Source organism: Perna viridis, chromosome 15, assembly GCF_037379345.1.
Source record: "Perna viridis isolate PV_CMFRI_1.1 ecotype Kerala chromosome 15, ASM3737934v1, whole genome shotgun sequence".
Taxonomy (NCBI): domain Eukaryota; kingdom Metazoa; phylum Mollusca; class Bivalvia; order Mytilida; family Mytilidae; genus Perna; species Perna viridis.
The window spans coordinates 981,816-999,890 of NC_142459.1; the positions used below are offsets into that span (position 1 = coordinate 981,816).

Below are 18,075 nucleotides of genomic sequence, written 5' to 3' on the forward strand. Positions count from 1 at the left end.
GAACAGGGTTATGTTGCTACAAGATTGAAGTCATCACTAAAGAAATTTTTTGGTCGTCATCATGAACTGGTGGATCGTTATGGTGTATCCATCAGCACCATGAAAACTGATTTATTCAACGGGACATATTTTTTCTTTCCTCGTTTGTCTCTCCCGGATTTGACTTTTTATGAGCAACTCGGCGGGTGTTTCTAGAAAAGCAGAGGACGGTTACCCTACCGGTGCACCTGGTCCATGCTCCCAGTTTTTAGTGGAGTCCGAGTTGCTCATTTACTTTTGTTACTTTGTATGTATGATTTTAGCTACTTTATGTTCTTTGTTGTGTATGTCTGTTTTCCATATCTGGTCTTTGTCCCTGGATTACATTCTTTTGATTACCGCTATAACCTTGGTTCCCTTGATTACTCTTTACAACAGTAAGAAAAATGTATCAGTGCGATGCCCGAAACTATGTTGTTGCGTAACTCATATCATATTACAAATCGGTGTAAATATTTGCTTTTCCATATACACTATAGTTTATCAAGGACAGAAGTGTGAATATTGAGGCCGTAGAGGATTTGGTGAAAAGATATCCACGGTTCTTTCGAGTATGGATTGGAAGCTTCAAACCGACGATTTATCTTGTCCACCCAGAGACAGCAAAAATTATCTTAAAGACTGCGGGTATGGAAATAAAGATAAATATTTAACTTGCATCTATTTAAGGAATGACTGTTATATGAAGAAATAACATCAGTCACGTGGTGCTCACTAAATAACATGTATAGCACCACGGGCATTGAGGTTATTTCAAACTGACCGAAAAAATATAACAGTCATTCGACCTTATAATTCAATTTTAGTACCAAAATTCAACGAGTAAATCATTTAAAAAGGTTGATGATGTCACAGTCATTACAAAATTTGGTTTATGAGATGATAAACGAAAATTTTGATCCAAACAGAGGCATTGTTGCTTCTGAAATTATTTTTTTTATGAACATATTTGACAGATAATTAGACTGATTATCTGTCACCAAGAACTACCAGTACATGTAGGTGTAATGGATGATCTTCTCTACTTCTATATCCTCTTTTTTTTATATATATATTTTTACTTAATAACAATTACTTAACAAATATGTAAGTAATCTTCTCCAACAAAGTTATTTTCTTGTATGTATACAATAGAATAAAGTATTGCAATTGGCCAATATTCCCAATTGAGAGCCTGTGAATCAAATTAATTTACTCGAACACTTTTTTAAACGAGAAAAGTATATTTATACTACAAAAATATAATTTGTAATTTACACCACCACCCCTTTCCCCCAAATTACTTGATATTTCACGAATGCGCTATGTTCCAGATCCAAAGCCTATGGGGTTCACGGGAATATACAGAAGTTTATTGCCTTGGCTTGGAGAGGGATTGCTTCTCGCAGGAGGTGAAAAGTGGGCTTACTCTCGAAGACTTTTGACGCCGGCATTTCATTTTGACATTCTTAAACCCTACCAGGATATATTCAACCAGTGTACAGATATAATGCTTGTAAGTAAGTTACGATATTTGAGTATTGATGTCGATTTGTAATTTAGGGTTATTGCGTGAATACTGGGGAATATTATCCCATTTTCTTGTTTATCCTTCGTTACGGGTAAAATAGTGGCCAAAATGTTGGACAGTCGAACAGATACACATGTACATGTAGTTCTAATCATATTGGAATTACATGTAAGAAAGTTTTGATCGGTCAAGCTTGAATTTACTCAACCTACAAGTTATGCATGGTGCATATGAAATCACTAAGTATTGCGCGTGCAGTCTTTTATAACACTGCCGTCTGCGACTTTTCATATTATAACAGTAATGACTGATTGATTGATTATTGGTGGTTTAACGCCCGAGCAGAAATGAAGCGATGTCAAGGAAGATATCAACGTTCAGGGTAACTATCTTAATTTATTATATGAATCTCGGGCTATTAGGCAATTCACGGTCAATGAACTGACGAGCAACCTGCTGCCAAAAAGTAGTTATTAAAGTATTCTTTTTATCTTTGTTTTTAGGAGGTACACCTAGGATAAGGGACATAACTCTTGGAATCACTGATATGTTTGTATCATATTCAATTTCACCAAAGTCTTTCAAGCTTTTCTTTGAAACAGAATGAAATCAGTCTAAGTTGCTTTGATGCTTACATGAGATTGATGTGAAATGATGAAATCAAACGTTCCAATGATTTTTAAAAGTTGTGTCCCTTACGTCCTTCATTTTAAGTTGTCAAAACAGTCGTTCTCTAGTCTAAGAATTTACTGGATTATTTGATGTGATGACTATATTTAAATCAAATGTCATGTTGGTGCATTGAGTTATAATTCCATTGAAATACACTGAAAATGAACATTTCAAGGACAGATAACTCTGTCAAAAACCACATTCTGTTAAAAAATTTCTGAGCGAAGCCAATGATGTAGAGATTAAATAATGGTCTTTTTCATAGAAAATAATATCCTTGAGTGATATTACATTGTCAGATCAGTGGGGTTTTGATGTGCATATTTCTTGTTTTCCCATTTGGCCTGATTCTTACAAATATTTACACTTAATGGCTCATAAGGTTTTATAGAAAATTTGAATCTGATAGATCTTTATTGTTTTGAGGAGAACGCAGTATCTATACTCGGCGTCACATAAATAACATACTGTTAAAATTTGAATAAAAATATTTTCTACGACTTTATTGACACCTACCGTCGTTTAAATTGTCTTAAATGACTTGCTCATTCGTTTAGCCAAACGGCTTCTCCCTGAACAAGTCGCTTTTAGCTTAAATCATGCGTAACAAATCCTTACGGGAAAATCCCATACTAATATCCGCCATGTTGGTTTCTACGGGACGATTTGTTTACAAACGAAGTGCGTAAGTTCCCGTCGAACTCCGGTGACAATCGTCTGCTTGATTAACTTCTCGGTATTGTACGTTGTTCGCGTAAAATAAATCCGAGATATCCGAAATAACGCCGAAATGTATTCTGGGTTCTTCGGTTTTTGGACAAACCATTTAAACGTAAACAACATCTCCTAGCAACCCGATCACTGTAAACATGGCCGACTTTTTACAATGTAAATATTGGCACCTAGAATTAAAATCTGACCGGAATTTAACGATTCAATGTTCAGGGAGAAGCCGTTTGGCTAGACGAATGAGCAAGTCATTTAAGACAATTTAAACGACGGTAGGTCTCAATAAAGTCGTAGAAAATATTTTTATTAAAATTTTAACAGTATGTTATTTATGTGACGCCGAGTATAGTGTAAACATCCCTTTTTTTCAGGATATAATCGACAGGCATGCTGAGTCCGGTGAAAGTTTTGAACTATTTAATCTGATGAGTAACTTAACTTTAGATATCATACTACAATGTGCCTTCTCCTACAAAACCAACTGTCAGTACGAGAGGTAACTATATGTAATTCAATTTGTACTATCACCTTCAAAGATTAGGTGTCCACGTATAAAGACATATACATATGTAAATAATCTTTTCTAAATGAAATTTTTATCTATCAGCGATTTATAACTTCAAAGCTATAAATGAACCTCAGTGAGCGAAGACGTAGAATAAATTACAGTATAACGCATTAAACACCTAATAAATTTTGAAACACACACACACACACACACACACACACACACACACACACACACTATTAAAGTCGGGGTAACATTTAGTGTTTCGAACGGATGAGCATATTTTGCTCTTTACAGGGCACCCACTATGCTAAATATGATATATAATTAATTTCGACCCCTGAAAGATTTACATTGAATGATTTGCGACTAAAATGAGGGGAAAGAAAACATATAGTATAATTCACGTAAATTAAGACTGCTGCTTTAAAGGTTTTTTTTATGTAAAAAAAAAAACCGACGGACTCAAGTCTAAAAACGAAAAAAGCGATGAAATTTGGGTTAACTATATATCGTTTACTCGTTATAGGAATCAGCACTCATACTGTAAAGCTGTCACAAAGGTAGCTCAGTTAGCTATAATAAGAAATTTGTAAGTACCTTCAACCCAAGGTTTACACAACAAGTTTAATGCTGGTGTCTTGACATAGTGTTGGTAATAGTCTCAAAACAAGATACTTGGTTAAGTAAGAAAATTTTCTATTTTCATAGGATTGCTTGTTGATTGTTGAACTCCTTGACATCAAACTGAAACGGGTGAAATGCTGGGTCTTTTTTTCTGTAAATACATTTCTGTTCTATAAAAATGACAACATCTGATTTGTTTATATTTATCTTTATATTGTACATGTATGACAAATTATTTTTCTCTCTCTTTTATTCTAGCTACATCAGCTATGCTTTTAGTACGGTGTGGAACAAAAGTAAAGATGGCAAAGCATTCAATACTGCATGTGACCTTATACATGATGTTGCTGACAAAGTCATTATGAACAGGAAAAGGGCCCTGGTAAGATATCAAATTAATATGATTTTAGAGCATGCATATGATGGACGTAAGCACCTCAACACTTGCATAATCGTCTACTTCCGTGTGTACAAATTTCGTCATTTCCGGCAGATTTTTTTTGCCATTCATCAGTAAGACAACCGAAAGTGCATTTTAGACCCAAAATGTGATCCGCCCTAATCAGTGACCTTCCGCGACGTTTGATCTATTTCGTGTGTATTGGCGGTTCGAAAAATGGTGTAAAAATGACAAATATTGTGAATTCGGGAAAAGTGGGTTCCGAAATTTGCTTAAAAACACCGCCATAATTGCTTTCTCAGGAACCACCAATAATTAGATATTTTCATACCCAGGCGCTTCCGGTTGTCTTACTGTGTAGTTCTAGTCTTACATTCTACATATATAGGACGTAATTGACGCTTCCGTCCATATTATCTTCTCATATTTCACATAATTTCTAAAATAAATATTTTTGTTTATCTTATTTCATGCTATATTTTTTCATAAAAAATGAAATTTTAAGTTAGAGATTTCTATCATGGATACATTCAAATACTGCAAGTTACGTTGAAAGTCACTCGGTACATCAAAAAAAGTTTCAGTATGCATTTTACACATGTTGCATTTCTCGCTTCTTGATAATACCTGTAGAACGAATTTTGACAAGTTTTCAATTTCACTTTTGCATAATAGTCAATCTATAACTTGTGTCTCAGAAATATATATATACTTTTATCTTTAAATTAAATAAATTATGAACAAAAACTAACTTACCATAACTCGTTTGAGTGTGACCTTTTAAATTTCCCGATTCACATATAAAATATACAAAAGTTGCCATTATCATTTTGATTTTTACACTTTATCTTCACTGTTTGTTTGTACAAAAATGCACTATTGAAATAACGCTATTATTCTGGCCAACAACGGCTATTCTATAATCATTTTTCCGACGCAGTTTCGCTTTTCACCCTTTAACATTAAAGACACTCTTTCATGGAAACGCAAGTCATCTGATCACAATTCTGTTTTCTGATTGGCCAAATACTGGTAACTTAGTTGCGCTCAAAAAAACTATCGAAAATTAAAATTGCGTGCCATATGTTATTTTTTTTTAGAAAATTCTAAGTAAAAAGAACGGATTTTACTCCGTAGGCTATCTTTATTTTTAAAGATAGTACTTGCTCTATTGTGGGCTATTTATAACCTTTGTTATGTTTAATACATGATAGAACGAAGGACAAGACAAGAGGAAGAGACTGATAGATTTTGTTGATATACTACTAACAGCTAAGGATGACGTTGGCATGGGAATGTCCCCGGAGGATATCCGAGCGGAAGTCGATACTTTCTTGTTTGCAGGTTTTATTGTATGCTTAGGGAGGTAGACCTAGTATAAGGGACACAACTCTTACAAATCATTGGAACGTTTGTGTTTAGCATTTTACATCAATGTCATGTTGGAAACAAAGTAACTTGGACTGATTATTTTCTGTTTCAAATGAAAGCTTCATATACCTTGGTAAAATTGATATGGTACAAGCATATCACTGATTTCAAGAATTATGTCCTTACCCTAGGTCTATCTCCTTAAATGTTTTAAGACAGATCATTCTCGACATATACACTGTGCCTCCTTACAAGCCAGGAAACTATTTACATCCGATAATCAACTTTCTTCTGTGATTTTTTAAACAATTCAATAGAAAGAGTTGAAGTGTAGTTGAATGTTCTTTTCAATGATTCTCAACCAGATAAATTATTATACATTTTTTTTTTCATTTATAAATATACTCATTTGATAATTAATCAGTTTGTTTTTCACAATAAGTAGAACCGCCACATATATAGTAGATTATTAAGGTTTACATATGAAATATCAAGATCCGAATAGCGTCTGACGTCCGAAATTCATTCAAGACGCTGCAGCCAGCCCTTATCTGGTTCCCTGGTCAATATCATAAGCGACCCCTAGGTTATATTCAGAGAAAGTTGTGGAACGAAAATATTACCTTGGCTTCCAGGTTACAGCCAGCCCTCTCAGAATATGCAAGAATCTTGCAAATTTAAGTCGGAAAAAAGTGAATAATTTTACACGATGTTGTCCAATTGTCAGACAATGCATGGTTTAATAATTTCCGAGAATTTCGAAAGGCTTCTCTGCAGCGGTTTGTAAGAGAGCAAAGAGTAATCATGGGAACCAAGGTTATAGCGGTAATCAAAAGAATGCAATCCAGGGACAAATACCAGACATGGAAAACAGACATACACGACAAGGAACATAAAGTAACTAAATTCAAACATACTAAGTAACAAAAGCAAATGAGCAACTCGGACTCCACTGAAAACTAATAGCATGGACCAGGTGCACCGGTAGGGTAAGCGTCATCTGCTTTTCTAGAAACATCCACCGAGTTGCTCATTAAAAGTCAAGTCCGCGGTAGACAAACGAGGAAAGGAAAACTGTGACCAGTTAAACAAATCATACCGAAATGTAAGACACTGCGTTTTGCTATCTTTATCATGGCTATATATTAAGATATATGATGGACATGATTTCAGATATAAACCGCAGAGGAAAAATCCGGTCACGAAACAGTTTTAATGACACTCAAAAGTCAAAGAACGCAGGAAAACGTCGATGAATACACAAAACGTTACGTCATACATGTACACGAACAACAAGAATTCAGTTGAAAACATCAATCATAAAATGATTTGTACTATGCACACTGCACGGTTTTAAAATAATAACAGTGCATTGTTTTGAAATAAAATCAGTATACGGGTGAGGCTTAGGTTCGGAGTAAAGCGCAAGGCCTCTTGCCGAATTCGTACATCGTTTTTATTTCTAATCAATATACCGTTATTGTCGTTATACTGCAATTCTAATTACGTTTTAAATCAAGTTTAATTTCTATGACGTGATTATTATAACAATTCATCAGTAGTGGCCAGCGATAGTGACAATACGACAAACATGTAGGCAATAGTAGGAAATGAACGGGGCATATTTATCAATTATGGACTTTAAAGAAGTCATATGTTATATAATATGGACCTTTTCAGATTATATTGACCGAGGACTATATATGGACCCGTTAGATCATATTGACCTCGAATCGTCCTCGGTCAGTATAATCTGAACAGGTTCATATATAACGTATTGACCGAGTGAAAGTCCTTAATTTATTCACATATGTAGATAATGTATTTTCTTTTTGTCTGCTTCGTCTGCAGTTCTTCCTGTATGATTGGCTGAGAGTAATCAGGCAACGGAACGGTTTATATTCAGGTCTAAATTTAAAAGTATAGCGTCAATATAATGTAAATAGAAACATAGGGTCAATATAATTATAAATAGAAACATAGCGTCATTATATTTAAAAATAGAAACAAGGCTTCATGTACGTGGAGTATTCTATGGATTATAATAACCAATGAACAGAGAAAGTAACAATAAAGTAACAGTACTGTAACGTTATTGTAAATGACAATACTGTTTCAGTAGTCCTTAAAACAATACAGTTACAGTACAAAATAGAACTGTATAAGTCTTACGTTGGTAATTTGTTGGTAGTGTAGGAAAGTAGGCGTGGCCAAAGTGTCGTATACTGTTACTGACCAATTGTTATCAGTAAATAAACTGCCATTCAAACAGATTAATATGCCTTTAGGTCATGATACTACGACCAGTGCAATGACTTGGATTCTGTATGAGCTTGCAAAACAACCGGATTACATGATGCAATGTCAGGAAGAAATTGATATTGTCTTAAAGGATAGCCATGGCGTTGTAAAATGGTATTGTTATGTAAAAATTGTTATATTGGTGAACTTGTTATGTATTTTCTATTTTAAAATGCTAATGTCCATCCTACACATATTTCAGTTACAGTTGCTATCATTTGAATTATATTGTTCATTATTGAATATCGAATATTAACCTAAATACTTTGCGAAATCTATGCTTTTTCTTTCTTCACGTGCCACGCCCTATAAATAATTTGCCTGTTTCTTAGGCAGGGAAGTACTTAATTACGTCCGTGTTTTCTTTTATGGAGTATCATATACAACCACGGCTTCCGAAGACCCTATTTAAAAAAAATAGACATTACTTATAGGATGAGTAATTATAAAGAATGAATAACCAAAATGTTATTACGAGTGCTGAAGATTTAACGAGTGTTTTTGAAGTTGTTTTTGTTACTAGTTATCGTATTTTGATTATTCACTATAACCAGTTGATTATCTTATTTATTATATAGATTTTGTTCATAATTTATCGATATTTTCAACTTAAATTTTAAATTCTGTGATTGGCGGATTGATATCGAAGTGGTAATGTTTTGGCGGGAGAAAATCCGAGAGTAAAATTACCGAATTTATTTCACAGTGTGAGTTATAAAAATTTATTACACTGGGAACATTTGATAAAACGCTTCTATCTATATAATGATAAGACTTACTACGCAAAAATTTGTTACGTAGTACTCCATCTTGAAATCATGCAAAATGTGATTCATGGTAGGAAAGCCTATATATGTTTATTTTTTTATATTTTGTTTAAAATGTTACAGTAAACAGAAAGTATCATGTTGCTTTTCATACAACCCTTGTTCTTAGGAGATAACAAAAATATATGATGTATTGAAGTATTTTGAATTAAGGGAGATAAGTCTGTTAATGACACTTAAATACGATACAAACTATTTGATTTTCGATGCGAAGGATCTCCTTAGAACAACTTAATTCCAATAATAAAAAATTGTAGCCTTTTCTTCGTGGGGAGGGTGTATCATATATTACAGAATTTGCTTGATTCTTACAAAAACTGCTTCCTAAGTATTTTAAGGTACTAATGATCATATCTATATTTTTTTTACATATTTTTTATCTAATCTGTCTTGGAAGGCAATTTGATACAAGATGTATAAAATTTAAAAGCATCTAAATCTTGCTGTATGCAACGCTAACAACAGTTTCATATTGCGATGGTCAAGAGCATTTTAGTCTGTATTTTTTTTCCAGGGATAGTTTGGAAAAATTAGAATTTTTGACTCAGTGCATTAAGGAAGGTATGAGACTTCATTCACCTGTTCCGATCATCGGTAGACAGGCGTCAAGACCCTATACCATAGATGGTGTAACATTCCCAGCGAAAACTTACTTTTCTGTGCAAGTGTATGCCTTACACCACAACCCAACTGTTTGGCATGAACCACATATTTATGACCCAAATCGCTTCTCTAAAAACAGGAGAGAAGCCATTGAGCCGTTTGCTTTCATACCATTTTCTGCGGGACCAAGGTAAGATATAAATTTAACCTATATGTCAGGTTAACTATTAATTATACAACAACAACAACAATAATAATAATAATAATAATAATAATAATAATACAATTGTTTCAATGGATTTGCACAGTCAGTAAATACAATAGCGTTCCTTAATTAATACAAGTTATATTTTTAAGACCGTCTCTATGTCAGGTGTTTAAATTAAAGACATGTTTTTTTTTTTATTTTCTCGTATTTAAATCATCACATTGCTGACGCTTTGGTTAAATATACCCCAGCTAACAAAGTTTGCGGCAATATAGTTTTCAACCTGTCTGTCTGTCTGTCTGTCCGAACTATGTTCTAATCAGCTTGGAACATTGTTATGAACTTTTGTGGACTGTAATATAACCACCTGGAGATGTGTGCATCCTGGACAAAGTAAATTGTGGGTTTGATGATCGTTTGAACTGATGCATTTTTCACAGTGAGTTATTATAGTCGACGTCAGTTCAAGCCCATTTTCGATTTAATCAATTTTTTTCAGCCGTTCGAAGCAGATTTGACTTTTTTATTATTTGTTATGCGTTTCTCATTTTATATAAAAAAACCAAACATCATTCTTACGATTGATGTGCACAATCAAAAAGAATTGTGTAATTCATTACGAGACACTCCATTGTAATTCCGCCATTTTTGTTGCTAAATGCCGATTTATGACAAAATACTGATAATCGTATTTTTTAATTTCTGTGTTGACAAAAATGTAATTTTTATTTTGAATTTGAATGATATGTTATATATGTGACGCTGAATATAGTCATGTAAGGGCCAATGTCTATTTTTTTGCCGATATATATTACACATTATCTTCAGAAAATAGTGAAGGAAAAAAAATGATGCAAATCCAACAAAACTGCATATTCTTTGTATGCAGAGCGTTATATCAATAACCAATAGCTTATAGAGTGGAATTACAATTCTCCTTTTTTTTCAGAAACTGCATTGGACATCATTTTGCCATAAACGAAGTCAAAACTGTTATTGGTAGAGTCCTAGAGAGGTAAGATCAAATAACTGTGCACGCGACCTTAAGTTGATTGCCAAAATATTTTTTGTCTTTCAGTATATGATTTGAAAATTAAAACTGACACATCAGTAGTGTATATGAAGATGATATTCTTTATTAATTTATGAACACAATAAATACCGTTAAGAGGCGGTTCATGTAAAAATCAGGCAGGTCTTATGATATAGGTGGCATAGGGTAAATTTTGTTTTAAATCGACAATGGGTGGCTCAGAAATTTACTTTAAAATTTTCTTACAATGCAACCGAATATTGCCCAAATAAAAGAGTTATCTCCCATTTTTGAATAAACGTCAATGATTGCAACTACCTGTAATTTAGTTCTCTTTAATCGTTGAAATTAATCAAAAATCAATATTCAACTTTGAAAATAATGCATTTGTGATGTCAAAGGGTTAAAAATATTCTGAAGACATAATTTGCATGTGCCACACACTACCTGACTTTTGCATGGACTTCCTCTTAAGTATTGTAGTATTTTGGTGAAAGATTGATTTTAGATACGTTTTTTTCATGTGTGTCGACTATTTTACCTTTTTTTGATTTTGTTTTCTCTTGATATGTGTTTTTCTCTAATTTGGTTTGGTTTGTTTTTGTTTCAATTGTTTCTATGGTCTTTCTTGACTTTTAACTTTATAATTGTATGACACGATAACTTTTAAATCCGGTTTGTTTGTTATTGTAATATTATCAACACCTGCAGATCAAAGAGCATATACAAAATACCTGACATGGTACATGTGGTAAGGTTTTTTCAACATTTAATACTAGAACTTTTTGTAAAGATACATATTGCATCATTGCAGATTTACCTTAGAAATTGACCCGAACCACAAAGTTGAACGTCGAATGGCTTTGGTAATGCGGGCTAAAAATGGAGTCAAATTTTTTGCCAAGAGAAAAGATCGGTTGTTACAATGATGGAAAAAAATACATAATCAAATGTGTGTGTTTCATTTCATAGCATGTTTATTTCATTTTCATGTTCATGTATGACACAACGTCTTAGTTCTGAACTTTAGATTGTGTACACGACTTGTATATTGTCTACTATACATGCCAAACATGTTGTACCAGCAGACAAAGCCCAAAACGACATTGTTTTTGTCTGAAAAACTGTATAACAGCCGTTGTTTATTACCGGAGGTAGACGTAGAAAATTATAGCAGTAATAAGACATATATTGCTACCACATCTTCCAAAGAAGAGATAGTAGAAAACCATATCTTTTGGTCTCTTTACCAAAGACGATTATTATGATCTACTACTGTCCATGTACTTCCGTATTTGATTCCTAAACCTGTACATCATTATTCACTTGTTTTCTTATTTTAGTTGCTATTCGTTCAATAAAGTTGTATCGATCGATTTTTTAAAATTTTGCTTTTCTTGAATTAAGGATAGAATCCTTAATATCACTTTTCTGTTTGAAACATATTTTCTGTGTAGTTTTTGTGTTTGTTGTAGAACCATTCTTTTCAAATATTCCAAGCTGTTTATACTATTTGGCCAATTGTTGAGACTATCTTGTTATATATTTTTTAAATATACAACTGCATTACAAAATTATTATTTGAGGCTTCTAAATGAAATAATTCAGATGAAAGCTGAAATCGGCGAATAAACGGATCATTATGATTAAATTCAAGATGGTTTGGTAACAGTAGAAACATCCGATGATATAATTTGTATAACAGAGATAACTCTTCCGTTGCTCAATCAAGTTTATCTTGTTAAGGTCGAATTCTTGCTTACCAGTTTGTTTTTTATACGTGACCTTTGATTTTGAAAACACCACCCATTTAATTTCGTCTCCTCTATGGTTGTATGTATTCCGGTTATGCTGTCATTGGAATTAGGAAATTATTGAAAGGAAATAAAAAAATAAAATATCATTGAGCAAGCAATTTAAGGGGGTAGACCGTGGATGAGGGACATAACACTTGTAATCCCCGAGTGCATTGGAAGAGAATATGTTTCTTTCATGAAATCTGTAGAAAACTGACAAATGTAAAGTGACGGGAAAACTCCTTAATCCGATGAGTTTATCGACTGCCCTTAATTGATTAATGGGTAAATGATGCGGTTTCCAAATAATTGTCTTTTCTTTGAACATTGCTTTCACTAATAGAGATATTCGACCTTTAATTGCATCCCTGCGTAAACCTGGGTCAATTGTTTTACTATTGAACCATCTTACCTATTTAGAATATGACGTTTCTACTCCGAATTCGGTCCACTAGAATTTTAATATCCGATAATAATTAATGGTAGTTTTTATGGTATTGTCATTTATCATATTTTTATGAGCTAGCTTTCAATAACTAGGAGCGTTCTTTAAATGCAAATCTACATGGTTTATGTTGCGGTATTCCATGAAGAGAATTGAATATGTTAAAAAAAACAATTTTGTTTATTTTTTGTTGTTTCACTTCATTTTTGACATTAAAGGTGGGTGGTTATGGGGTTTAACCCATCACAGACCTCATTGCCTGTTCACTGTCAGAAGATGTTGGTCATTTATCATTATCATGAGATTTTTCTTGCTTATATTCATTTTTGATTGGTCGCGAACGTCGTTGCCAGAAAGTGCATACATGTATGAACTTTGCCACTTCGTTCATTCATGCATGAACGTCAGTAGACTTGAAACCAATATGGCGGCCGTGTAGTTGGAAAGAGTGTGGCAAAGAACTGAACGGCGTAATATAGCCGTAAGAATAGTTAATTACATGCACATTCATTTTACAGGTCAAGTTTGTTTACAGAGAGTAACTTTCAGCTCGTGGAAAGAAACTTATAACTGAGTCTGACTGAACCCTTGAAAACACCTTATTGTAATTTTCCTTCTTCCTTGTTGTATTTCCGTTATAATTATATTCCTGTTGAATTGTTTTTTTTTTTTTTTTGTGTGTGCCTTTTGGCATGAGACGTTTTTCGGACCGAAATCTCAGATAGGAAATGCATAATTTGTATATGTAATAACAGTCTTTCATATAATTGTGTAGGACGAGTTGCGGACAAGAGATGGGTAACCTATGTTCATACAAAGCAAAGTTCATGTTTTGTTATTGAAGTCCCCGAATACATTCATGTAAAATCTTAAATAGAAGATGCACGTGTTCAATACTTCATAAATATTTGTGAAGGTTCCATTAAAGATAATGACTTAGAGAAGTGCACCCCTCTGCAAAGGAGCGGATAAAAGAAACTACTGACGGAAATGAAACACTTCCATTTTATACCCCGATATTAAAGTGCAATGTATAAAATCTATTTGAATTCTGGTTCTTGTTAAAGGACTTTCGTATATCGACATAATATGAACTATACCATTCAACGTTTTTTGTATTAAATTGAATACCATGACTTAAGAAATCGAGGTATTTAAAAAGACCGAATAAGCTTCAAATATAATACGTGACACGTTGATTGTTGATTGTCATGTTTTGGTGCAAATTTAAATTTAAAATTTAAAAAAGAACGTTGAATTATATATTGCCTGTCATATAACATGGCGACGAATAACTAGATGAAGTCAGGTCAGTATATTTACTAATATTACACTAAACAATCAATGTTTGGGGTCTATAGACGTTATAAACACACGGCTTAATGTAATGTGATTTTAGGCTATGCCTACAATGGATAGAATCTATTCTTTGTTTACGGTGCACTGGCATGTTGCTAGGGTGTGTAGAAATAATGACTAGAAAAGCCATTAAAATGTGCATATTCCTGATTATTTTGTAAACGTTCGATTTGTCTCTATTTTGAGGACATAACCACTTTGGTGGAGCTACACTCTAAAACATAGAGTTTTACATATTTATATAACGTCAGAATAATTCAGCAGACTACAACATATTTAAACGTAAAATCACAAACAAAATGAGTTTTGAATTAAAAACATGATTGACATATGGAATAAGTAATAACTTGAACAATAGTAGTACTAATTATAACATAACGACTTCCTGAATATATTTGACTGTGAGCTTTGATTATGTCAAACACTTGTTTTTTTTTTCTGAAGTAAGATTAGCAGTCAGCACCAACTTACGTGTGTCACTGTCATATAAATTTACATCGAGTCAAACGGTGTGTAAGCTTTCCGTGATAACCATTCTAAATAAACTACATGAACATGGGACAATAAATCAATCAATAGCAAAACTGTTCTATATCAAATACTTCCATTCATGTATAAACAACGGAAACTAAGAGCGTTAAAGTTTAAATGAATATTTATATATCACACTGAAACTATTTTATGGTATTTATATCACTTGAAGTAAAGTGAGAACAAAAATAAACATAGAGCAGTAGAAATAGAAAACGTATTGCAAGTAAAAAAAGAAATTTGAACGAATTTGACAATAATAATTGATAACAGTATTTTACATATGTACATGGGCACATACATAAATAAATAGAAGACAAAAAATACATTGATAATTATATATATTTCATTACAAGTTCATTAATAATAGATTGAATAAACCGGAAACGTAAAGGTCTTTGGAACATTTATCCATTACAATGCCTAAACCGTACGAATTTCATTTGGGTAGTACGTACATATGTATCTGTACTTAAATCCGAAATGTCACTAAAATTTGTATGCACGTGTTATTTGTAACATATGGTAACTATGTGGGTAAACTCCTGTGGAATACTGGGTAAGGACAGAGCAAAATTTGTATATAAAACATAGGTATGGGAAAAACTCTTTTGCAATGGGCTCTCCTTGCCCATAAACTATGATAAGTTGACTTTAGCAATACCTGTATTGTTTTCGCGGGATGTATTTCTAGACAGATAAACAGTGATTAATTATACACTGCTTAATACAGAAAACTAAGAAAAGAGTGCGAGTAATGCTCCCTATACTGATACCCTCCCCCATTTGTGCCTTTTGATGTAAGACTTGTTTCGGACCAAAATCTCAGATAGGAAATACACAATTTGTATATGTAATAACAGTCTTTCATATAGTTGTGTAGGACGAGTTGCGGACAAGAGATGGGTACCCTATGTTCATAAAAAGCAAAGTTCATGTTGTTATGGAAGTCCCCGAATACATTCATGTAAAATCTTAAATAGAAGATGCACGTGTTCAATACTTCATGAATATTTGTGAAGGTTTCATTAAAGATAATGACTTAGAGAAGTGCACCTTTCTGCGAAGATGCGGATAGAAAGAACTACGGACGGAAAGATAGACAGCACTTCCATTTTATACCCCAATATTAAAGTGCAGTGTATAAAATCTATTTGTTTGATTGATTGTTGGGATTTAACGCCCGAGATGAAATATTTCAGCTATATTCAGGCGATGAACAGTGGATGATAAAATCAACATGATGTGAAGATTAAATGAAAAATTGGGATGGGACACAAGTATAATGGGGTTGACAAATTTTGATTGCCACTGGAAATAGGGAGAGGTGGGTAGGGTTGGGCAATTTAGCCACCTGTGGCGGAGCCCTATGGTTACTACTCCGTGAGAATACCACTTTTTTAACGTGCGAGGAACGTGGCATCTTTCCCAACACGGTGCACCACTAAGGTTTGCAGTCAGGTTTTCCGTATTATAGCCTGACAACCCCAGCGTAACACGCCAGGGGTAACCTATTCCACGACCTGGGGCACACAACCCAGTTGCTCTGTGGGCAAAGCGCCCTAGCCCCGGATAGGGTACTGAGTACTATTTAGTCGCCTTTTACGACAAGCTTAGCGCTGCTGCAGGCCTTTTCTTTTGCTTTTGACACCCGGACCTGCACGGAGCTAAAATATATTTGAATTATGGTTCTTGTTAAAGGAATTTCGTATATCGACATATGTTGAAATGATCTATACTATTCAACGTCTTTTGTTTTAAGTGGAAAAATTCCAAGACGTAAGAAATTGAGGTATTTAAAAAAGACCGAATAAGTTTCAAATATAATATGTGACACGTTAATTGTTGATTGTCATGCTTTGGTGCAAATTTAAATTAAAAAGACAATATTGAATTAGATATTTCTCACCCTATAAACATGGCGACGAATAAAACTAGATGAAGTCAGGTCAGTATATTTACTAACATTACACTAAACAATCAATGTTTAGGGTCTATCGACGTTATAAACACACGCCTTCATGTAATGTGATTTTAGGCTATGCCTACAATGGACATAATCTATTCTTTGTTTACGGTGCACTGGCATGTCGCTAGAATGTGTAGAAATAATGACCAGAAATGAGAATGAGCCATTAAAATGTGTATATTTCTGATTCGTTCGAAAACGTTCGATTTGTCTCTATTTTGAGGAAATAACCATTTTAGTGGAGATATACTCAAAAACATAGAGTTTTACATATTTATATAACGTCAGGATAATTCAGCAGACTACAACATATTTAAACATAAAATCCCAAAAAAAATCAGTTTTAAATTAAAAATATGATTGATATATGAAATCAGTAATTATTATAACATAACGACTTCCTGAATATATTTGATTTTGAGCTAGGAATGTGTCAAACACTTGTTTCTGTCTGAAGTAAAATTAGCAATTAGCGCCAATTTACTTGTGTCACTGTCATATAAATTGACTTCGAGTCAAACGGTTAGTAAGCTTTCCGTGATAAACTTTTTAAATAAAATAGTTGTATTTGCACAATAAATCAATCAATAGCAAAATTGTTCTATATCAAATACTTCCATTCGTGTATAAACAACGGAACTAAGAGCGTTAACCTTTAAATGAATATTTATGAATCACACTGAAAACGTACTGAAATGAGAAGTAAAGCATTGCATATAAAAACCATAGGGTTATACTACCCCGCTTTCGTCAAGCTGATACACCGGATCAATTACATTTAATATATATTTATATCACTTGAAGTAAAGTGAGAACAAAAATAAACATAGAGCAGTAGAAATAGAAAACGTATTGCAAGTAAAAAAACAATTTGAACGAATTGAACAATGAATTAAAATTTTGTTGGTGTTTTGTTTTGTTTTGTTTTGTTTGTTTGTTTTTTGTTTTGTTTTGTTTTTTTTTATGTTTTTTTTAGGTTGATTTTATTCTGTTTCAAATGAAAGCCTGATATATATAGGCTTTATTGAATTATGATACAAACATATCACTGATTTCAAGAGTTATGTATCCTTTTCCCAAGGTCTGCATCCATTATCAAAATTATTCTTTCCTTACCGTTTGAAAGTACAGTCGTTAGCCTTTCTTT

At 33.2% G+C, this 18,075-nt stretch overlaps 2 protein-coding genes across 6 annotated transcripts in view; both read left to right on the plus strand.

Annotated features, from left to right (window-relative positions):
- The first annotated feature begins 1,336 nt into the window (after nt 1-1,336).
- LOC148596470 (ultra-long-chain fatty acid omega-hydroxylase-like) lies at nt 1,337-11,757 on the plus strand. Its single transcript, XM_088564274.1, has 10 exons — nt 1,337-1,534; nt 2,053-2,055; nt 3,322-3,446; nt 3,988-4,050; nt 4,344-4,467; nt 5,700-5,837; nt 8,048-8,271; nt 9,499-9,777; nt 10,745-10,810; nt 11,643-11,757. Exons 1-10 carry the CDS (start codon nt 1,337-1,339, stop codon nt 11,755-11,757), a joined length of 1,335 nt encoding a protein of 444 aa, XP_088420400.1.
- LOC148596471 (uncharacterized) overlaps nt 9,704-18,075 on the plus strand; it is a 281,131-nt gene continuing 272,759 nt past the window's right edge. The window contains exons 1-2 of one of the 5 annotated variants that reach the window (XM_088564182.1): nt 9,704-9,777; nt 10,745-10,810. The gene's annotated coding sequence lies outside the window, so the exon portion shown is untranslated. The other 4 variants (XM_088564181.1, XM_088564179.1, XM_088564185.1 and 1 more) reach the window with 4 other exon arrangements.